Source organism: Ascaphus truei, chromosome 2 (assembly GCF_040206685.1).
Source record: "Ascaphus truei isolate aAscTru1 chromosome 2, aAscTru1.hap1, whole genome shotgun sequence".
Classification (NCBI taxonomy): Eukaryota; Metazoa; Chordata; class Amphibia; order Anura; family Ascaphidae; genus Ascaphus; species Ascaphus truei.
In genome coordinates, this window is record NC_134484.1 from 427,450,792 (window position 1) to 427,469,850 (window position 19,059).

General features: G+C 43.7%; 2 protein-coding genes across 2 annotated transcripts in view; both read left to right on the forward strand.

Moving 5' to 3' along the window:
• Nucleotides 1–240, forward strand: part of CCDC7 (coiled-coil domain containing 7) — a 173,357-nt gene extending 173,117 nt beyond the window's left edge. The window contains exon 21 of the mRNA XM_075588647.1: nucleotides 160–240. Coding sequence (XP_075444762.1) covers nucleotides 160–240 — 81 coding nt within the window. The remainder of the gene's footprint in view (nucleotides 1–159) is intronic.
• A 10,399-nt stretch (nucleotides 241–10,639) lies between these two features.
• LOC142488275 (uncharacterized) overlaps nucleotides 10,640–19,059 on the forward strand; it is a 33,638-nt gene continuing 25,218 nt past the window's right edge. The window contains exons 1-5 of the mRNA XM_075588648.1: nucleotides 10,640–10,654; nucleotides 11,744–11,815; nucleotides 12,232–12,303; nucleotides 17,868–17,936; nucleotides 18,480–18,530. Of these exons, the coding sequence (XP_075444763.1) occupies nucleotides 10,640–10,654; nucleotides 11,744–11,815; nucleotides 12,232–12,303; nucleotides 17,868–17,936; nucleotides 18,480–18,530 (279 nt within the window). The remainder of the gene's footprint in view (nucleotides 10,655–11,743; nucleotides 11,816–12,231; nucleotides 12,304–17,867; nucleotides 17,937–18,479; nucleotides 18,531–19,059) is intronic.

A 19,059-nucleotide genomic window follows, 5' to 3' on the forward strand; every position in this document is an offset into this window, starting at 1 on the left:
TTATGTTTTGCACTCAGTTTTCAGGAATAAAAAGCACAATTTCCAAATCCAAACCCACTACTCTTATACTATCTGTACTATAATAGAGCTGCTTGTTATACCCTCTGTTCATGGACTCATTTGCTGTGCATATTTTTATAAATCGGTTTTGTATTTCAGACACAGCAAGTATTACAGGGACAAACTGACCAAACATTCTTACCTGTTCATCTCCAAGGAAGGCCACAATGGGTAACTTGAATGATTTGCATGCATGTTACATTTTTATATAACCCTTATACCATGCACCATGTATTAATATACAAGTTATGTACTGTGTTTTGTTTAAGAAAGATCCTAATGCAATGACATAATATATTTGTTACTGAGGAAGCTAAATCTTTTTTCTGTGTCTAGTCTGAAATATATTGTGTTGACCAACTACCGGATCAAAAAGAAACAAGATGGGGAACTGACAGAGCAGAACATGAGAATGGTTTTCTGGTAAACATGCATTGGAAAGAGTTTAAAGAAAGTGGCTTAATAATGGTGTTGGATAACTAAAAGCACAACACAGTGTTTTAGTGTATATAGATGTGCACGGATCCTGGGTTTCTCGGTGTTTGTTTTATGTCTTTAAAAGCACTTTATTAAAAACAATTGCAAGTACTAAATGTACTGCCATAATCTATGGAACAATATTAGATAACGGTCATATCAGAAGATATACATTAGCCAAAGGAAAAAAATAGTTATTGAGCAGTCTAAGCAGTCTAAGAGTAACAATAAAATACAATAATAGCACAATATACAGACTAGGAATTTTACATTTACTGTTTTCAAATAGAGTTTAGGCTGATGTCAAATTTACTTTTGATGAATGGGTGCTTTGTACCCACATGGAAACTGTTAGTAAAGAAGGGTCATTCTTTGATTGACTAAACCATGATTGCCAATTAATAGCATTACAAAATGTAAACTCACTTAGGACACAGAAACTCCCAAAATCTCAGTATTTTAATCTGACAAAACGGAGGGCCAGTTCAATTACCTCATGTAGGTTGTAGCTAAGGACCTAACCATTATGGGTCAAAGAACTCTGTAATGTACGTGCTATGGTAACTATACTGTACATCAGGGGTGCACAATCTTTTCCTGCTGCACACCCCTGCCTGCTTCCCTACCTGCTCGCGCCCCCCCCTCCCTTACCTTCTGTCCGGCTCTCCGGCGTCAAATCACGCGACGGGGTCACGTGACGTTACGTTGCCATGCCAAAATGAAGATATTGTAGATGAAATTAACTAATGGTATGTAATGCTTGTGGGCACGTGTTTGTATTTAGATGCTGTGGCCAGAGTATGTGGTTTCTGTGCATATTTGTTTGGGGGATCTGTTTTAGTGTGCATGTGTATGGGCAAGGTAGATAATCTGGTGTGCATATACTGGGAGTGAATGGGTCAGCGTGCAGGTGTTGGGGATTGATTTGATACATTAGTGCATATGTGTTTATAGCATATTGATTAGTGTGCACATGCTGGAATTAATGGCATGGGTCAAAGTTTGGATATTTAATTAGAGCTCTTAAAAGTTTGTCCATGTTCAGTGTATTGCTAAATGTGCAGATATTGTTGTACCTTTGTCTGTTTGTAGAGGTGGAATAAATGCATCAGAGTGCTGGTTTAGGCTGTAGAATCCAGTTGAGCATGTTAGAAGATGTTCGTGAAAGGGTACATGTGTCTGTGTGGAGGTTATGGTGAATAGATGTTACATTTGCGTACGTTGCTTAGTACTGTTAAGGAGACAGACCCACTAGGCAGAGGTGGAGAGTATAGACCGATCCGTACCTAGGATCTAGATCCTGAATCAGTAAGAATAGCAAGTTCTGGGGTCAGCGCAGGGCAGCAGAAGAGATGCAGAATGGTTGTGATCACAGTTCCGGGGTCAGGGCTGAAGAAAGGCAGAATAGGGGTGGCCTCAGTTCCGGGGTCAGGGCTGGAGAGAGGCAGGGAAGTCCAGAGTTCGGCAGGGGTCTGAGGCAAGCAAAACAGCAACCAGAGGTTCCAACACGAAACAAGGTAGGGAGAACGTTGCACAGGCAAAGCGAGAGGGGAGTGAAAGGACAGGTGCGTGTGTAAGTGTGTGTATGGGAGAGTAAGACTGTGTGTGTGTGTGTGTGTGTGTGTGTGTGTGTGTGTGTGTGTGTGTGTGTGTGTGTGTGTGTGTGTGTGTGTGTGTGTGTGTGTGTGTGTGTGTGTGTGTGTGTGTGTGTGTGTGTAAATGGGAGGGGGAGAGTGTGTAAGATTGTGTGTGTGTAAGTGAGAGGGGGAGTAAGTGTGTTTATAGAATAGAGGCGGGGAGTGTGTGTGTGTAGCTGAAGGGGGAGTGTGTGTGTGTGTGTGTGTGTGTGTGTGTGTGTGTGTGTGTGTGTGTGTGTGTAAGTGAGAGGGGGAATGTGTGTATAGAAGAGAGGGGTAGAGAGCGTAAGGGAGAGTGTGGTGGAGAGGGAGCATAAGAGGTTGATTGTGAGGGAGAGTGTGACACGAGAGACGGGGTGAGGGGGCGGAGGGGGGGGGGTAAGAGACAAGGGGCAAGGGTTGGGGTTAACCAAAAAAGGTTGAAAACCACTGTTATTGACACTTCAAACATCACATGTGCAGACTGATGAACCAGGACTTCCCATCCACCTTGAAGAGCACGCACATAGGGTAACTCAAATTGGTACAGCTATGACATTCGGGCAAGCTCTGAATACTATAAGTAAGTTGTACTATAATCTGACTCTGCATCCAGCAGACAAGCTTATAAGTAACTATTTATACCCCATCCAATTTACATTACATTGGTTACAGGGGATTTAAGATATATTATCATTTGAAGTATTCAAACCTATCTTTGATATAGAGACCACCCATATCTATTATAGGGTTCATTAAGGTTTAATTAAGAGCTATATATATAACACTCCTCCATTAAACACCCTACCACGAGGCGCATGCGCGAGGCTGGAGCGGATGGTAGCATAAAGTTTGAGCTCCATCCTCCACCTCCCTAAACATTACAAAAAAACGACAATAATCGGCGCAAAAATCGGAACAAAAATAGTATTAGAGCAGTGGATACTCCCGAGATGGCACCCCTAACAGCCAAAAAGAAGAAAGAGGGTGATTTAAGAAAATACCTGGGTCGCCCTACTCCACGAGGTGCTGCCGCAACAAGGCCGACAGAATCAACTGCGGGATCTGATTCGGAGAGGGACGAGGACCCCCCACACGAGCCCACCCAGATGCCGGTCAGAATATGTGACTTTGACAGGTTATATCAGGACATGAAGAACATGATCTACGTGGGGCTCGAAGATATGAAGAAGGAGGTCCAGGGGTTGGGAGAGAGAACAGGGGCTCTTGAGGAAAAGATGGCGGCCGCATCCAAACAAATTAAAAAGACAGACAAAAAAAACGCACACCTGCAAGCCCAGATTACAGAGATATGTGACAGGCAAGAGGATGCCGACAACAGAGACCGCAGGAACAACATCAGGGTACGCGGGGTCCCAGAGTCAATCACGGATGCTGAAGAGTATATCACCCGATGGCTAGAAACGCTGCTGCCTGACATCCCTGCCACAGAAAGGGCTCTAGATCGATGTCACAGAGCCCTAAGAAGCCGCCCAGCCGCGATGGAACAACCGCGGGATATTATAGCAAGGCTGCATTACTTCAAAACCCGTGAAGCTATCTTTAAATGCACGAGAACGGAAGGAACATGCCGGTTCGAGGGAACCACAATGCAATTATTTCAGGACTTGTCACCAATCACCCTCGCAAGGAGAAGAACACTACACCCGGTCACTAAAGTGCTGAGGGACCGGGCGGTGCGATACCGGTGGACCTTTCCGTTCGGCCTGATGGTCATACGGAACGGAAAGGCCATCACGATCAAGGACCCAGGAGAAAGTGAGGAGTTCCTCAACAAGCTGGGGCTGAAGGAGGGCTCGATGCAAAGTCCTAGACGGGAGGCACGGGAGGATCCAGAATGGACCACTGTAAGGCCTCCTAAATCCCCTGAGACCCGATGAAGTCCGCACTACCCAGAGGAAAATACATATCTAAAGTTGAATATCGTTCCAGTTTAATAGTGGGGGTTCCGGTTTACCCACTAGTTTATCTATTGAAGAGCCAGCCACAAGGCTTGTTAAAGACACTATCCTGCTGTACACGCTAGTAAAAGAACTATCCTGGTTATCTGAAAAAGCAATCTCCTACCTGTAGCTGAAAATGGCGCTCCGAGGTGGAACGCAAGCCGCCAAGCATGGCGCCACAGCAAGCATCTCACCGCATGGCTTCGTTGCGGAAGTGGAAGGGTCCCAGACGCGGGAGCAGGAGAGGAGACGTCCTTCTTCGCGGGCTGGCCGAGGGAAAATGGCGACCGCCGGAAGCACGTTGCCGGAAATGGTCCAGACGCCATCTTGGAGGAGGCAAGAAGTTCGGAGAGACGGCGAGCGTCATCACTCGGCGCCGGAAGGAGCCAACCGGCAGAAGGAGTCCGGCACACTCAGCCCCACTAACAAGAGCAGGGCGGAAGCCGCATTGAACCGCACACCGAGCGGAGCGCAGCGAAGCTGGCCGGGCGAATGAACAGACACGGGAGGGGTGACCCACCCGGACTTCCAGCGGGCAAGGGGAGACAGGAGAGGGCCTGGGACCTCGATTGACGGTCTAGGGAGAGGCAGATAATTAACAGGGCTACTCCAGCTACGACAAGAGAGAACGCTCAGGGCCCACAGATAGAGAGTCCCAGTACACCAACAACCCTTTAACCACGCACATAGCTTCCCAGGGCAACAGCTAGCTGAAAAGATGCATAGACACTGAGTCAGACAGGAAACACACGAGAGAAGACTAGCGAGCAGGGGCACGAAGTTATTCCCCACATTGTATACACTACTCTTATGGAGGGAAATTAAGAGTTTGTAATAAGTTTTGTAATAAGTTGTCGTTACACTATCCCATTGCACAAGCAAGGGAGGGGGGGAGGGATGCTGTCCCCCGCAAAGGCTTTGTACATGAGTCTCCACATGGGCGTGGGAGAGAAGACCCACGAGGGGCCCATGAAAGTCCCATTTAGGCCAGCCGCGAAGGACGGGAGAGGGGGAAGGAGGGCCATCCCAAACTCCGTCCAGGCTGTACGCCTGAAGAGGGCAACGAAGGAGAATGGGGGGGCTAGTTCCCGCCCATTCCCCGGACAGTTATTTTGTGTTGAAATAAATGCTGATATATGTTTGTTTATGTTTCCCCAGTGTGCTCCCCTCTGTATCCCCACCCCACGGCTCCAGCCTGCTGACAGGCGGACCCAACCACAGGATCACCCGACATCCTCATCACGGACATCAGAGGCTCAGATGGTCGCTAACATAGAAGTGAAGGTTTGGAACCACAATCATGAATAAAGAGATTACTATCTTATCACACAATGTCAAAGGCTTTAACAACCCAGGGAAACGCAGACTAGCTATGACAGACTATAAAAAATCAGACCCTGACATCATCCTCTTGCAGGAAACACACTTTTCTAAAACTAGTTCACCAAAATATATAGATCATAGGTTTAAAAATTGGTTCTCAGCCTCAGCCTCACAAAAAAAGAGAGGGGTAGCCATCCTGGTGCATGACCGTTTGCCCTTGACGATTAAGACCATTAAAAGAGACCACAACGGCCGCTTTCTCATTATAAGCGGTGAAATAAGAGGTCAACCAATCACGCTGGCAAACGTCTATGCTCCGAGCGAAGGCACGGAAGCTTTCCTAGAAAGATTCTTCGCCGTCCTCCAGAGGTTAGCACAGGGCTGTGTGATACTGGGGGGCGACTTCAACCAAACACTAGATCCTATACTGGATAGATGCACCCCAAGCGGAAAAAGTAGCTCCAAGCTGAGACAAGCATGGAATAGAGGGCTGCGCACCAACAATCTACTTGATATTTGGCGAGAACAACACAGACAAGAGAAAGGGTTCACATTCTACTCCCACCCCCATGACCGCTACAGTCGGATAGACTACCTGTTTGTATCCAGTAGAATGGTTCCACAGATCTCCCACTCGGGCATCCACGATATTTCGTGGTCAGATCACGCACCGATTGAGCTGCGGTGCACTGATTTTATTCTAGACAGACCAGGAGCGAACTGGAAGCTCAATGAAGTTTTATTAAAAATCCCCGCAATTGCACAAAACGTAGGGGATAAAATCAGGGAATATTTTCAGGAGAATTTAGGAAGTGTGACATCGCAGGCTACCTTATGGGAGGCCCATAAGGCGACTCTGAGAGGAGAGCTCATGAGGATTGCAAGCAGGCGAAAGAGGGAGAAGGACAAAAAAATCAATCAGTTGCAAGCAGAATTGGCAGTCCTCTCGACTCGACATAAAAAGAATAAAGACGCAATGACCCTTAAGGAGTTGCTAGACACTAAAACCAAACTGAATATTTTGTTGACCTCCCGTGCTGAGAAAGAGCTGACATGGACCAAGCGGAAATATTTTGAGAAAGCAAACAGGCCAGATACCCTACTTGCCAACAAACTAAGAGACAAAAACCAAGTCTCCCAAATTCAGACAATTCGAACCAAACAAGGGGATTTGACCTCTGACCCAAAAAAAATAGTCAATGAATTTAAAAAATATTATGAGACCCTATACGATGGGGCAAAGGTGGCACACACGCCAGCCACAAAAGCACGGCTAAAGACGTTCTTGGCTGAGGCACAACTGCCTACAGTAACCAGAGAGGAGAAGGACGCACTACAGGCTGATTTTACTATCGAGGAACTCATGGAGGTAATGAAGTCATTGAAAGCAGCCAAAGCCCCAGGCCCAGACGGCTTTTCCAATCTCTATTATAAAAAATTCCGTAAAATATTAGCTCCTCATTTACTAAAACTTTGTAATTCTTTTTTGGATGGTGCCCCCATCCCGGGCTCGATGCTCCAGGCGTCTATCTCAGTAATCCACAAACAGGGAAAAGACCCAGCGGACTGTAAAAGCTACAGGCCTATCTCGTTAATAAACTCCGATACAAAAATCTTTTCCAAATTGTTAGCTAACCGCCTTAACCAGGTGTTGTCCAAGTTGGTCCATCCTGATCAAGTGGGGTTCATATGTGGTCGACAAGCAGCTGATAACACCAGACGGATTATTGACTTAATTGAGCTGGCGCAGAAAAAACGTATCCCGTCTATGGTGCTTAGTTTAGATGCTGAAAAAGCGTTCGACAGAATTGACTGGCCCTACGTGAGGGAGACGCTTGGGGCGTTCGGCTTGGGGAGGAGAATGATAGAGGCAATTCTCGCTCTGTATCAGGGGCCGACGGCGAAGGTCAGACACCAGGGCTTCCCTTCGGAAGAATTCCAGATAAAGAGCGGCACCAGACAGGGCTGTCCTCTGTCACCCCTTCTTTTTGCGCTCTGCATTGAACCTCTAGCGGCGCACATCCGTCTCAGCCCAAATATAACAGGCGTCCCAATCAGTGATCAGCTACATAAGGTAGCCCTGTATGCTGATGACGTGATACTCACGTTATCACAGCCCCTCACCTCTCTGCCGAACGTTTTCCAAATTCTAGGGGAATTTAACACGATATCAGGGTTTAAAATTAATCAGGCAAAATCAGAAGCCCTAAATATCAACTTACCTAAAGCCACTGAGAAATTGATCACGGTAAATTTTGAATTCAAATGGCAACCCTCCTGCATAAAGTATCTTGGAATAAATATCACAAAACAATCAGACACCCTATATAAAGCAAATTACCCCAGATTAATTCGGACACTGAAGGAAGATCTCCGGAAATGGGCAGGGTACAACATATCCTGGATTGGCAGGATTCAATCCTTAAAAATGAATCTCCTCCCCAGAATCCTGTACCTATTTCAGACTCTTCCGGTCCCTATAATCAGGGAAGAGATCCTTCGGTTACAGTCCGCAATGGTGAAATTTATCTGGGGTAATAAGACCCCCCGCATCAAAACCAACATACTAATTCGGCCCACTACAAAAGGAGGGCTAGCAGTACCTTGCCTGTTGTCGTACTATAGAGCGGCCCAATTAACTCAAATCATCCAGTGGCACACCCACCCCATACGGAGGCGATGGGTGGAGCTGGAGGCGGCCTGCTGTGCCCCGGTGGTATTGCGGGACCTGATCTGGCTCCCAAATATAGTCCGCAGAGACTTCATAAATCCGCTCCCTGCAGTTGTCAGTTCTTTGGCAGTATGGGACAAAAGCAAATATAGACATGTTTTGATGAGACAACACTCCTTGATGACCCCAATTCTGGGAAACCCTGATTTCGCTCCGGGCCTGCAGAAGAAGGATTTCATTATATGGACACAGAAGGGCTATACTCGCCTTTTACATCTGGAGGGTAGAATTGCTATCAAACCATTTGAGCAAATTAAGTCTGAAAAATCAGTTCCAAATTCAGAATTCTTTAGATACCTCCAGTTAAGAGCTTTTTATGATAAATTTCCCATTCGAGCTCAACGCACTAATTTTGAACAGCTCTGTTCTACGGGAACAGGAACCAGGGGACTTATCTCTACAATGTATAAGGCGGTAGTCTGTCCGACTCCTGATGCTGACGTGACGTTAAAATATAGACACAGATGGGAGAGAGACCTAGGAGACATATTAGAGGACAAAGTCTGGGATCAGATCAGCCTGGCAGCAGCCAAGAGCTCAATTTGCACGACATTAAAGGAGAACGCGTATAAAGTCCTGATGAGGTGGTATCTGACCCCAACACGATTGTCAAAGTTTGTTAAAGGTTGCCCTCCATTGTGCCCTAAACAATGTGGGGAGCGGGCAGACTTGCTACACATGCTGTGGGGCTGCACCAAAGTACTCCCAATCTGGGAGGAACTCAGGAATTGGCTTCAGAGAATTCTCGACTGCACGATCCCTTTGGACCCCTGGTTGTTTCTGCTGGCCAGAGGCACCCCGGGGCTAAACAGGTCGGTGCACAAATTAATTGCACATTTTGCAACTGCCCTGAGGTGCGAACTCGCAGCATTGTGGAAGCAACCGGATCTACCAAATATCCCAAAAATTAGAAATCGAATTTGGCACGTCTGCCGGATGGAACAGTTAACGAGTCTAGTTAACGACACCGGCACAAATTTTCTCAAAGTATGGTCACCATGGCTAGACCTAAACGATATCCCAGGGGTTAATGCCTCCAACATACTGCTTTAATAGATGTAGGCGCGTTCTCCTTGGATGAAGTGTAGTGGACAGAAGGCCTTAGATCCTTGACAAGATTAGAGGTTCACTAAACTAAGTAAAGAAAAAGATAAGCATAGCTGCTGTTACTGCGAGTCCTCTGAGACCAAAAGCCTACCAAACTCAAGAACCCAGACCTCAACGAAAACCACAGCCTCTAAGATGCGCCCAGCGGAGTCGACATCGTTCTGTGGCAACCTCTCCCCCCCCCCCCCCTTCCCTACCTCCTCCCCGGTGTAGTCTGTCTGTAGGTCCTGTTGGTCTGTTTGTAACCCCAGTCTGTCTTTTGTGAATTTATTTACAAAAAGAGTTGTTATGGATACCTTTGTATAAGATAATGGGTTGGAAGAGTATGTGATTATTGTACCATGCACTCAATAAAAATTATTTTGGTTGAAAAAAACACCCTACCACACCTCTCCATCCTTTTAACTATTTTTTGTTTGTTCTGTACATGTGTTTTTCCCCAAACAGTTTATTTTAACAAGTGTATAATAAAATTAAGTTTTAATTAAGGTGTCCTCTCTTCTACTGCCACACTATAGGGATGCTTTCTTTCCACCCACTTGTTAATCTCAGATTACTCTGACCTCTGATTGCTGCACCAACTTTTAAACTTTCACATGTCCCATTTTTTCAGTCTGCAGCGAATCACTGCGTGGGAACCAATTATCCCACCTATAGCAAGGGTTTGCCAGGCACTCCAAAAACTGACACAAAGCCTCAGTATCGCAACTGAGCATGTGCAACAAAAATGTCATCTTCCCCCCACTGGCCACTTGCCACTTATGCTATTCTGCTTCCTTAATGAATGCCGCTCAGACTAGCTAGGCCAAATGGACCCTTTGAAGTGAGTATAATGGTGTTCCAATTAGCCTTTCCTGCTACCAATAGGTTTTACACCTCTAGGAAAATGTCCCTTTGATCTAGTAGCCATAAGCCCCCCTCTTGACCAAATGGCTCTCACACCTCTATTTCTTTGAAGCCCAGAGGTTTCTTCCCCTGCATTTCAAAGCCCAGGATTACACAACCTAAGTGTCATCTCATCTGGGGGGATTCCTGAGTACATGTTTCGGGGTACCCCGCAACAATGGCCCCCGTCTACCCAAACACACCCTGACAACATTTTATTGTAAAATCACCCCTCAAACTCACGCTCTGCACATCCCCGCTGGCTGGCACTCCTGGAACAGTAAAACCACATACATCTTTATTATACCGAAAAATGTGAGCCGTCTGTGACTCGAGGAATCACGTACTATGAGCTGTATATGCTCTGAGGTATTAGTATAAACGGAGTATAAGTATAAACGGAGTATAAAGGGATATACCCAGTCAGCCGCTTGTCCGTGAGGGGATATTGAGAGCAGACCCGATCTGTGCGGGATATGACTGCAATGACGGTAACGGTACGGAGTGCAAGTACTCACTATTGTACTCACTATTGTAACCGTAAGTCTCTTCCTCTGTCGGCGTAGCGGAGCACTTGGGCTGGTAACCGGTGTCCCCTGACGTGGCCATTATCCGGAAGTAATTGAAGAAGCAGATGGTCGATGCCGCCACCACTCCTAGAAGAACAGACTCACCAGGAAGTGGTTGTAGATTAAAAAAACTTTATTGGCTACATAAAACGGATATCTTGACAAACTAGAGGTCTCTAGTGTTTGACAAGATATCCGTTTTATGTAGCCAATAAAGTTTTTTTAATCTACAACCACTTCCTGGTGCGTCTGTGCTTCTAGGAGTGGTGGCGGCATCGATCATCTGCTTCTTCAATCTTTATTATACCAACAGTTATATACCACAATTGGGTTGAAGATCTGACACTCACAATTCCCTAATATAGCTCAGGGGCACATTTCCAACACTGCATTATACATTTTCAGGACTGCAGCCAGCTCTGGGCTGCAGAACTGGCACTCAACAGTCACCTTTTATGACTCAGGGGCCCCCCAGCTGGGCATAATGCTTTAATTGGTGGCCTGGGGACCCCTTCACCGTCACAGTTATCTCTGCTACTGTGTACCGATCTCATACATGTACGACCAAGGGTGAATGGTCATCTGAATATAGATACCTCTGAATTCATAGGGAACTGCTACAGAGTGAGTGTGTTTGGGGTTAAATCGTTTTTGAACATTGAGCATAAATACAGAAGTAGCAGATGTCATTGCTCACTCTGATAAGAATGCAGAATATTCAAGTTTCCATAGAAATTAGTAACACTCATAATGCAGAATATCACAGAACATCCCACCATAAAGTGCCAGCGGGATAAATCATTACATTGCTACATCTGTATAGTACATTGTTTTGTTAAATGGCATGTCATATAAATATACAACATATAATAGTAACATATAAGAGGACTATTAATGTGGCCTACGAAAGTATTTTCAAAATCTGTTCTTTCAAAATCTGTATTTTCAAAATCTGTTCTTTCCATAATCTTTGTGCGAATAAATAATAATATGTTGTATTACTAACTACAGGATGACAGAGAATCAAAACTGAGAGCTGACCAGACTGGACGTTCTATTCAACAACAGGAGAATGATTATCTGGTAAAGTGGGGCTGGGGATGTGGAAACACTTCAAATCATTTGAGGAATAACACATATGAATGTTCAAAATGAAAGCTCTAGTTTATACAGTTCTGTTATAAGAAGGTTTTTTTTTTTTTTTTACTATTTGAGAACTTTGATGTCAATTTCTAAAGGCTGATATATATTGTTGACATTTAAAGTTACAGTTACACAAAGACGTGATGGAACTAATGTCAATGGTAGGTTAAATAGGTTTAAACTAGTTAAAATTATTTTTCAAGTTTTCTGTTACAATGTGATTTCTTAACGGGGAGGGGAAGGTGAAGGGGAGATAACCTTCAGTCCTACTTATTCCACCATGTGGATGTGCTCTTCTTGCCATGTTTTTGTGTCGTTTCTGCACACAAATGTAGTTAAAGTCTCATACATTTCAGACACGCCAACCAATACAAGTATATGCTGATGAAGCAGGTCCTCCCATTCATCGCCAAGGGCAAGCACATTTGGTAAGTTAAATGACTGACGTATAGAATGTTAGTTCTGCTTTTCAATGTATGACATTACATTTTAGAACACCATCACAACTGTACAGTAATAATGAGAGCCATAGAAGTGTTGCAAGAAGAAATGTATTATTCATCTGATTCCGTCTTGTTTTCAAACAAACTAGGCTGAAATTAATGTGTTTCAGCTCCGGAGACCCCCTGCTTCAATTCTGTGATATTAAAATCAAATAAAAACAACTTTTTTGACAAATGCTTGTTTTTATTTAATTGTAATGTATTTTATTTTTTATTATGTTTTTTTTTTACAGTAGGTTGCTCATTCATTGCCATTATGGCAAATATGGGCATGGTTTACCACAGTAACAATCAATGGGTTTATTGACAAGCGTAATGTATTGTACTGTTATGCCAATGTTATTTTATTGTCTATTTCTTTTGTTTTGCATACAAATGGGCAAACATGCTATTAGTCATTTTTGGCTACTAGTGCCTTTGCCCATTTTGGAGTGGGGTAAAGGAAGTGGGGTAGTTGCCCCGGGGAGGGTGGTTATCGGGCAGGGGAGGAGGGCACTAACCCCTTAATTACTATAGCGGTTACTAACCGAAACTAAACAAAAACAAACTAAATTAACCGATAACTAACTAAACACTACATGCACCTTTATGGCACACTAGTCTGGTGACTACAATAAAAGAGAAAATGGGAGGAATAACACTAAAATAGTAACAAACCTATTATTATAAAATAAAGTGTTTTGGAACAACACGCCTATCAGAAGCCTGAAAAAAGGGGTAAAAAGAAAAAGGACAAAATAGAGGAGGTTAAAACAAGTTGGTGTCCGGAGCACAGTGTGTCTCCAATAACCTAAGTGTAATGTATATTTAGTCAACGGTGACTCCAGCACACAGTCAAAATCAGAGAAGAACAAACAAACGCATCTCTAAAGAGGAACTGATGGAGGCCATAGGCTCACTAAAAACAAATAAGACCCCAGGCCCGGACGGCTTTTCCAACCTGTACTATAAAAAAATTGTGAAGGTGCTCTCCCCATATATCCTTGAGACATTCAATTCTTTTCTGGAGGGGGAACCCGTCCCGACCTCAACGTCCATGGCCAATCTAGCCATCATTCATAAGGAGGGGCGGGACCCCCTCCAATGTGGTAGCTATAGGCCTATTTCGCTATTGAATACCGACTTGAAAATATATAGTAAAATTTTAGCGAACATGTTGTCTCCGATCCTGTCGAGACTCATCCATATAGATCAGGTGGGCTTCATTCAAAACAGGCAGGCCTCTGACAACACCCGAAAAGTCATAAACATAGTGGACTGCGTACACCTGGCCGATACAAAAGCTATTCTATTAAGCTTAGACACTGAGAAAGCGTTTGATAGAATCAAGTGGGATTTTTTGGATAAAACACTATTAAAATTCGGATTCGCGGGACCATACCTAGAGGGCGTTAGAGCCCTGTATAGGTCGCCCACTGCCTACGTCAAGCTCCCGGGGGGGATTCGACTCCAATCAAAATTAGAAATGGCACCAGACAGGGATGCCTGCTGTCCCCACTCCTCTTCACATTAACAATTGAGCCACTGGCAGCGACGATTAGAGAAGACCAAAACATCCAAGGTATAAAAATAGGTGAGTTGGACTATAAGATCTCCCTCTTCGCAGATGACATTATACTATCTATAGCAAACCCATGAATATCCTTGCCCAATCTCCAGCTACAACTAAACCAATTTGGCAAAATATCCGGGTACAAAATTAATAACGATAAATCTGAAATCCTAAACCTACCAGATGCAGAGAGGGCAATACTACAATCCAAATTTAAATACAAATGGGCTGCTAATAATATAAAATACCTTGGAATTAAAATAACAAAATCATACCGGGAACTCTATAAGAGTAACTACCCCACGCTGTTTGAAAAAATAAAAAAAGACCTTCAGCGATGGAACGATCTACAGATCTCCTGGTTGGGACGGATAGCCACAGTAAAGATGAATGTAGTTCCAAGATTGTTATACCTATTCCAAACAATCCCGGTAAAAGTCCCGATAGCAGAACTTAAAAACATACAAAATAGAATGTTCCAATTTATTTGAAAGAACAAAAGGCCGAGAGTGGCGAGATCAGTAATGCTGTCACCTTAGGAGGGGGGGCGTGGGGGTACCTGATATCACCAAATACTATCAAGCGTCCCAGTTAAAACAAGTGGTGTCGTGGAACAACGACCCCACCACCGCAAGCTGGTTGCAGATGGAGTCTGTCTTTGTGTCCCCTCGCTCCCTGACCTCCACCCTTTGTGGTGGAGTGGAGGGCGAGTGACCTCCCGGGAGATTTAAGCTGGGATCGATGAGGTGTACGTGGGAGATTTGGTCCAGATCCAAAAAGAAATATTCACTCAATTCGAGTCCATCTCTGTTGACTCCTTTATATAATAACCCCGAATTTCCCCCAGGGTGTATAAAAAACTCATTCAAAAAACTAAAGGAGCTTGGCATTGTAAGATTAGAGGACCCTGTGGTCGGAGGCAAGCCTATGACATTCCAGGAGGTGCAAACAAAATACTAAGCACGGGATATCCCAATCTTTGGCTTCCTACAGGTTAGACACTTTCTGCAGTCAGTATCGCAGAACAAGAGCTTTCCAAATTTAACAAAATTTGAAAGACTATGCACAATAGGCGTGCACCAGAAGGGGCTGATCTCGAGGATATATACGGGACTGACTTTGACAACAACCCCACAAAACCATAATTATATGTTGAAATGGGCCGAAGATCTCGGGATAGAAATAGATAGGGAAGACTGGGAGGATATCTGGGAATCATCAGCTAAAACATCAATCTGCACGACCACAAAAGAAAATTTATACAAAATCCTATTTAAATGGTACCTAACCCCGAGTAGGCTGAGACAGATCTTCCCAGGCACACCTGATCTCTGCTGGAGAGGGTGGGGCCTGAGAGGAGATATGGCACATATCAACAAAATATGTTGCAAGAAACCACAGAGCTGAGAATCCCTTTGGACCCGATGATATACCTACTGGGAAAGCCTGTGGAAGAGATCCCCTCGCCAGAGGGCAAAATGATCAGATTCATCCTCACGGCCGCACGCTGTTCAATAGCAGCTGCCTGGAAGAACGTCAATGCACCTGCCAAGCAAACGGTGAACAAAAGGTTGAGAGAAGTCAAAACAATGGAGCTGCTCTCGGCCCAGCTCTCCCAAAAAGTGGAAAAATTCCACAGAGTTTGGGACATATGGTCCCCATCCTAAGCTAAACCCCAGACCAACCCCCCAATGCAGAGGAATACGGGAATAGGAAGCAGCCACTAACAAAAGATTATCAGAGATGCTGAGGCTAAGCACGCTCGGGCCCCACCTGGCTCCCCCCCTCCACACCCACCCACCCCCCTCCACACCCCCCTCTTTCTTTCTATTCTTTTTCTTACTCTGTCCTGTCATTCCAAATTGGTTAACCTGAAGAGTGGACAAATTCAAAGATATTCATGCATCTGAGGTCACCCTCACCTAACCTACGAAGGTATGGGGAGCCGTACTGTCAGAACAAATATGTACGTTTCTGATAAGTGAAGTGTTATAAAGCCTATGAACCATTGTGACTACATGATTAAGTGTACTCCACTCTTTACTGATGAGTCGGAAATGTATAATCTGTTATTCTGTGTAAAAAGCAATAAAAAAATTGAAACAAAAAAAAAAATCAGAGAAGAACAATAAGGCAATATCTGTTGCAAAAAGAATCCACATTTAGTTTTTTCTACTAGAAAATAAAGCCCAGGCAGTGCACAGTCCAATAAACAGTAATGAACACAGACACTGATACACTGTATACTTTTGTTGTCACTCATGCAATCATCTCCTCCTCCATTGGGGTAGCTGTTGTGCAGAGGTAGAAAGACGATCTTGATGTTTGATTAACAGCAATTTTTCGGGGCAGGTCTGAATCAAGATCAGTCTGTAAATGTTCCCTTTCACGTAGATTTCAACAAGAGTTCAACAAAGTGTCTCTACACGTAGAGCTGATTAGACAGGACATTGTACTCAGCAGCAAGCTACTCTGGTAAACAGACATGAGTGGTGAGGCGTAGGGTTAGAATAACACGGAGTTATTGGTCAATAGGAAAATATGTAAGATTGATTCAGTGGCGTAGCTAGACATGGGCGGGCCCCCGAGCAAAACAAATTTCAAGGTCCCATTAATATTAATACTGACTGTAATTTTTTTTCTCCCTCCCCCATCCTCTCCCTGATCCTCTCTCGAATTATCAGCTCCCCCTCACCAGCTCTCCCCTCTGAATCCTCATCAGCTCCCTCATCAGCTCACCCCCCCTTATCATCAGCTCCCCCTCACCAGCTCTCCCCCTTCATCATCATCAGCTCCCCCTCACCAGCTCTCGCCCCTTCATCATCATCAGCTCCCCCTCACCAGCTCTCCTCCCCTCATCGCGATCAGCTCCCCCTCACCAGCTCTCCCCCCTTCATCATCATCAGCTCCCCCTCGCCAGCTCTCCCCCCCTCATCATCAAGCAAGCTAACAACTCCAGTGCTAAACTGTCAAGGATGTCCTGCTGCAACTCATTTGGGAATGGGAGATGAAACAGACCCATTCAAGGTTATGCTATTCAATAGCAAAGATGTGACTTTATTTTACGTAGTTGCAGAAACATAGAAATAATGTCTAGGGGGGAACACGCCACCCATTGTCGGGTGTAAATATACACTTTTGTTTCTGCATCTATGTATTTGCTATTGAATGTAAGGAAGCATCTTTGCTTTGGAACTGGTAAAGCCCGTGAGTGCTGCTGTTTCATCTTCCTTCCACTTAGATCAGTGGTTTCCAGCCTTTTTTTTTTTTTTTTTTTTTTAAGGAACCCTGGGTGAAATTTTTAGGAACCCTAACTATCTCTAATAGCAACTCTTTGATCATATGTATTATAAATTCTTCTGTATTTGATACAGTGTTCACATAACCATAAAATTGCAGGAAACCCTTTAGGGATGCCCGGGGAACCCAAGGGTTCCTAGGAACCCTGGTTGAAAAACACTGACTTATTTACATACAAAGTGTGATATGCACAATAACCCCCAAATAAACAAAAATATAATGATTTATGTTTGTATACTGTATACTGTATGAGTGAGCAACCACTATGAGTGGTCATAACATGATGACAGTCAATATATGTGTCAAGACTCCATATAGGTTACAGTCCTGAAAATGACTAATGATGCAGCTCTTTACAGATGACCAATCCAATATTAAGTGGTTTTTATAATCAAATAAAAATGTTGTTGCCATGGTTTCACTTTTGTCTGTGAGTTTTTGTAAGCTTGCAAGCTTTCTATGACCACGAGAGTGCTTACAGTTGTGTTGTAGGTGAGGCTAAACCTCATATTTAAAATGAAAAATCCACTACATTTCCCTCCACTTGCTAATGTCCCCTCCACATAAAAGACTGGTATATAAAGTGTCCACTAAGATAACCATACCATGTTTCCATATGTTTTGTATTTAAATGTAGAGTGCAACACATGGGTTTTCCACTGACCAAAGAAATATTTCCTCCTGGCAAAAAGTTCAAGCTCATGTGGTAAGTTGTGCATTTAGTTACCTATTTTAGTATTTTATGATATTCCTGTAACTACATCTGTTTTACTTAAGTAGTTGCTCCGTGAGTACAAGCACTGTCTCTGAAAACAAAGACACCTACCTCAAAAAGCAGGGAGAATCGGGTTAAAATCCTGGGCAAGTCACTTTATCTCCTTGTGACTCAAGCACCAAAATTAGATGGTAAGATCTTTGGGGCAAGGACTTATTGTGTCTGAAAAATGTTATCTACAGTGCTGTACAAACTGGCAGCATAATAGAGAAAGAAAATATATTTCAAAGACATGGGTAACTTGCATTTGCTTATGTGATATAGCAAGTTATTAAATGTAAATGTTTTATTTATTTATTTATTTATAAAATGTTTTACCTGGAAGTAATACATTGAGAGTTACCTCTCGTTTTCAAGTATGTCCTGGGCACAGAGTTAAGGTGACAAATAATACATGGTTACAAATACAGTTACTGTACATAAGTGAACAGGGTATACATGATATATTGTGCATAATGTATTCTTGTTTTACAGGCAACGAGAGTAAAGTTCAAAAGAGAGAGTTCCACACGGCAGAAAGAACAGGTAAACATAATTTTCTATTGTACAGTATAAAGGGTCACTATAACTGAACAGACGCACAGAATAATAGCCAGTTAGTGCACAATGTATTAAGCCAATTTGTATGTGTTGTGTGTGATGTGTGCGTCAACTTGTTTTTCAGAAAGAACAAAATGATGCTAGGAGTTAGAGGTAGACTTTTGATGTCGTCTATAGCGTACCTATGTGCGCCATAAAAGCGTCAAAATTGTCCGTAAAGTTTTCCTTGGTGTAAAAGACAAACACAAGTCGATGCAAACATTTGTTAATGCATTCATATGTATGAACATAACGCTCACCATACAAAGAATAAGAAAACATGTACCAAATGTAGGAACATGAATAATGACATACTAACATATGCCGGTAATAATTTTAGGTGAGAAATAAATTTGCTGATGCAATGCCCTTTTTCAGTTTGTTTTATAAAGAATGTCTTTATACATAGCCCATTTATTATTACCTGGAGCTCCTTCTGAATGCGTTTTTCTACCATAATGCTCATAGTGTACAT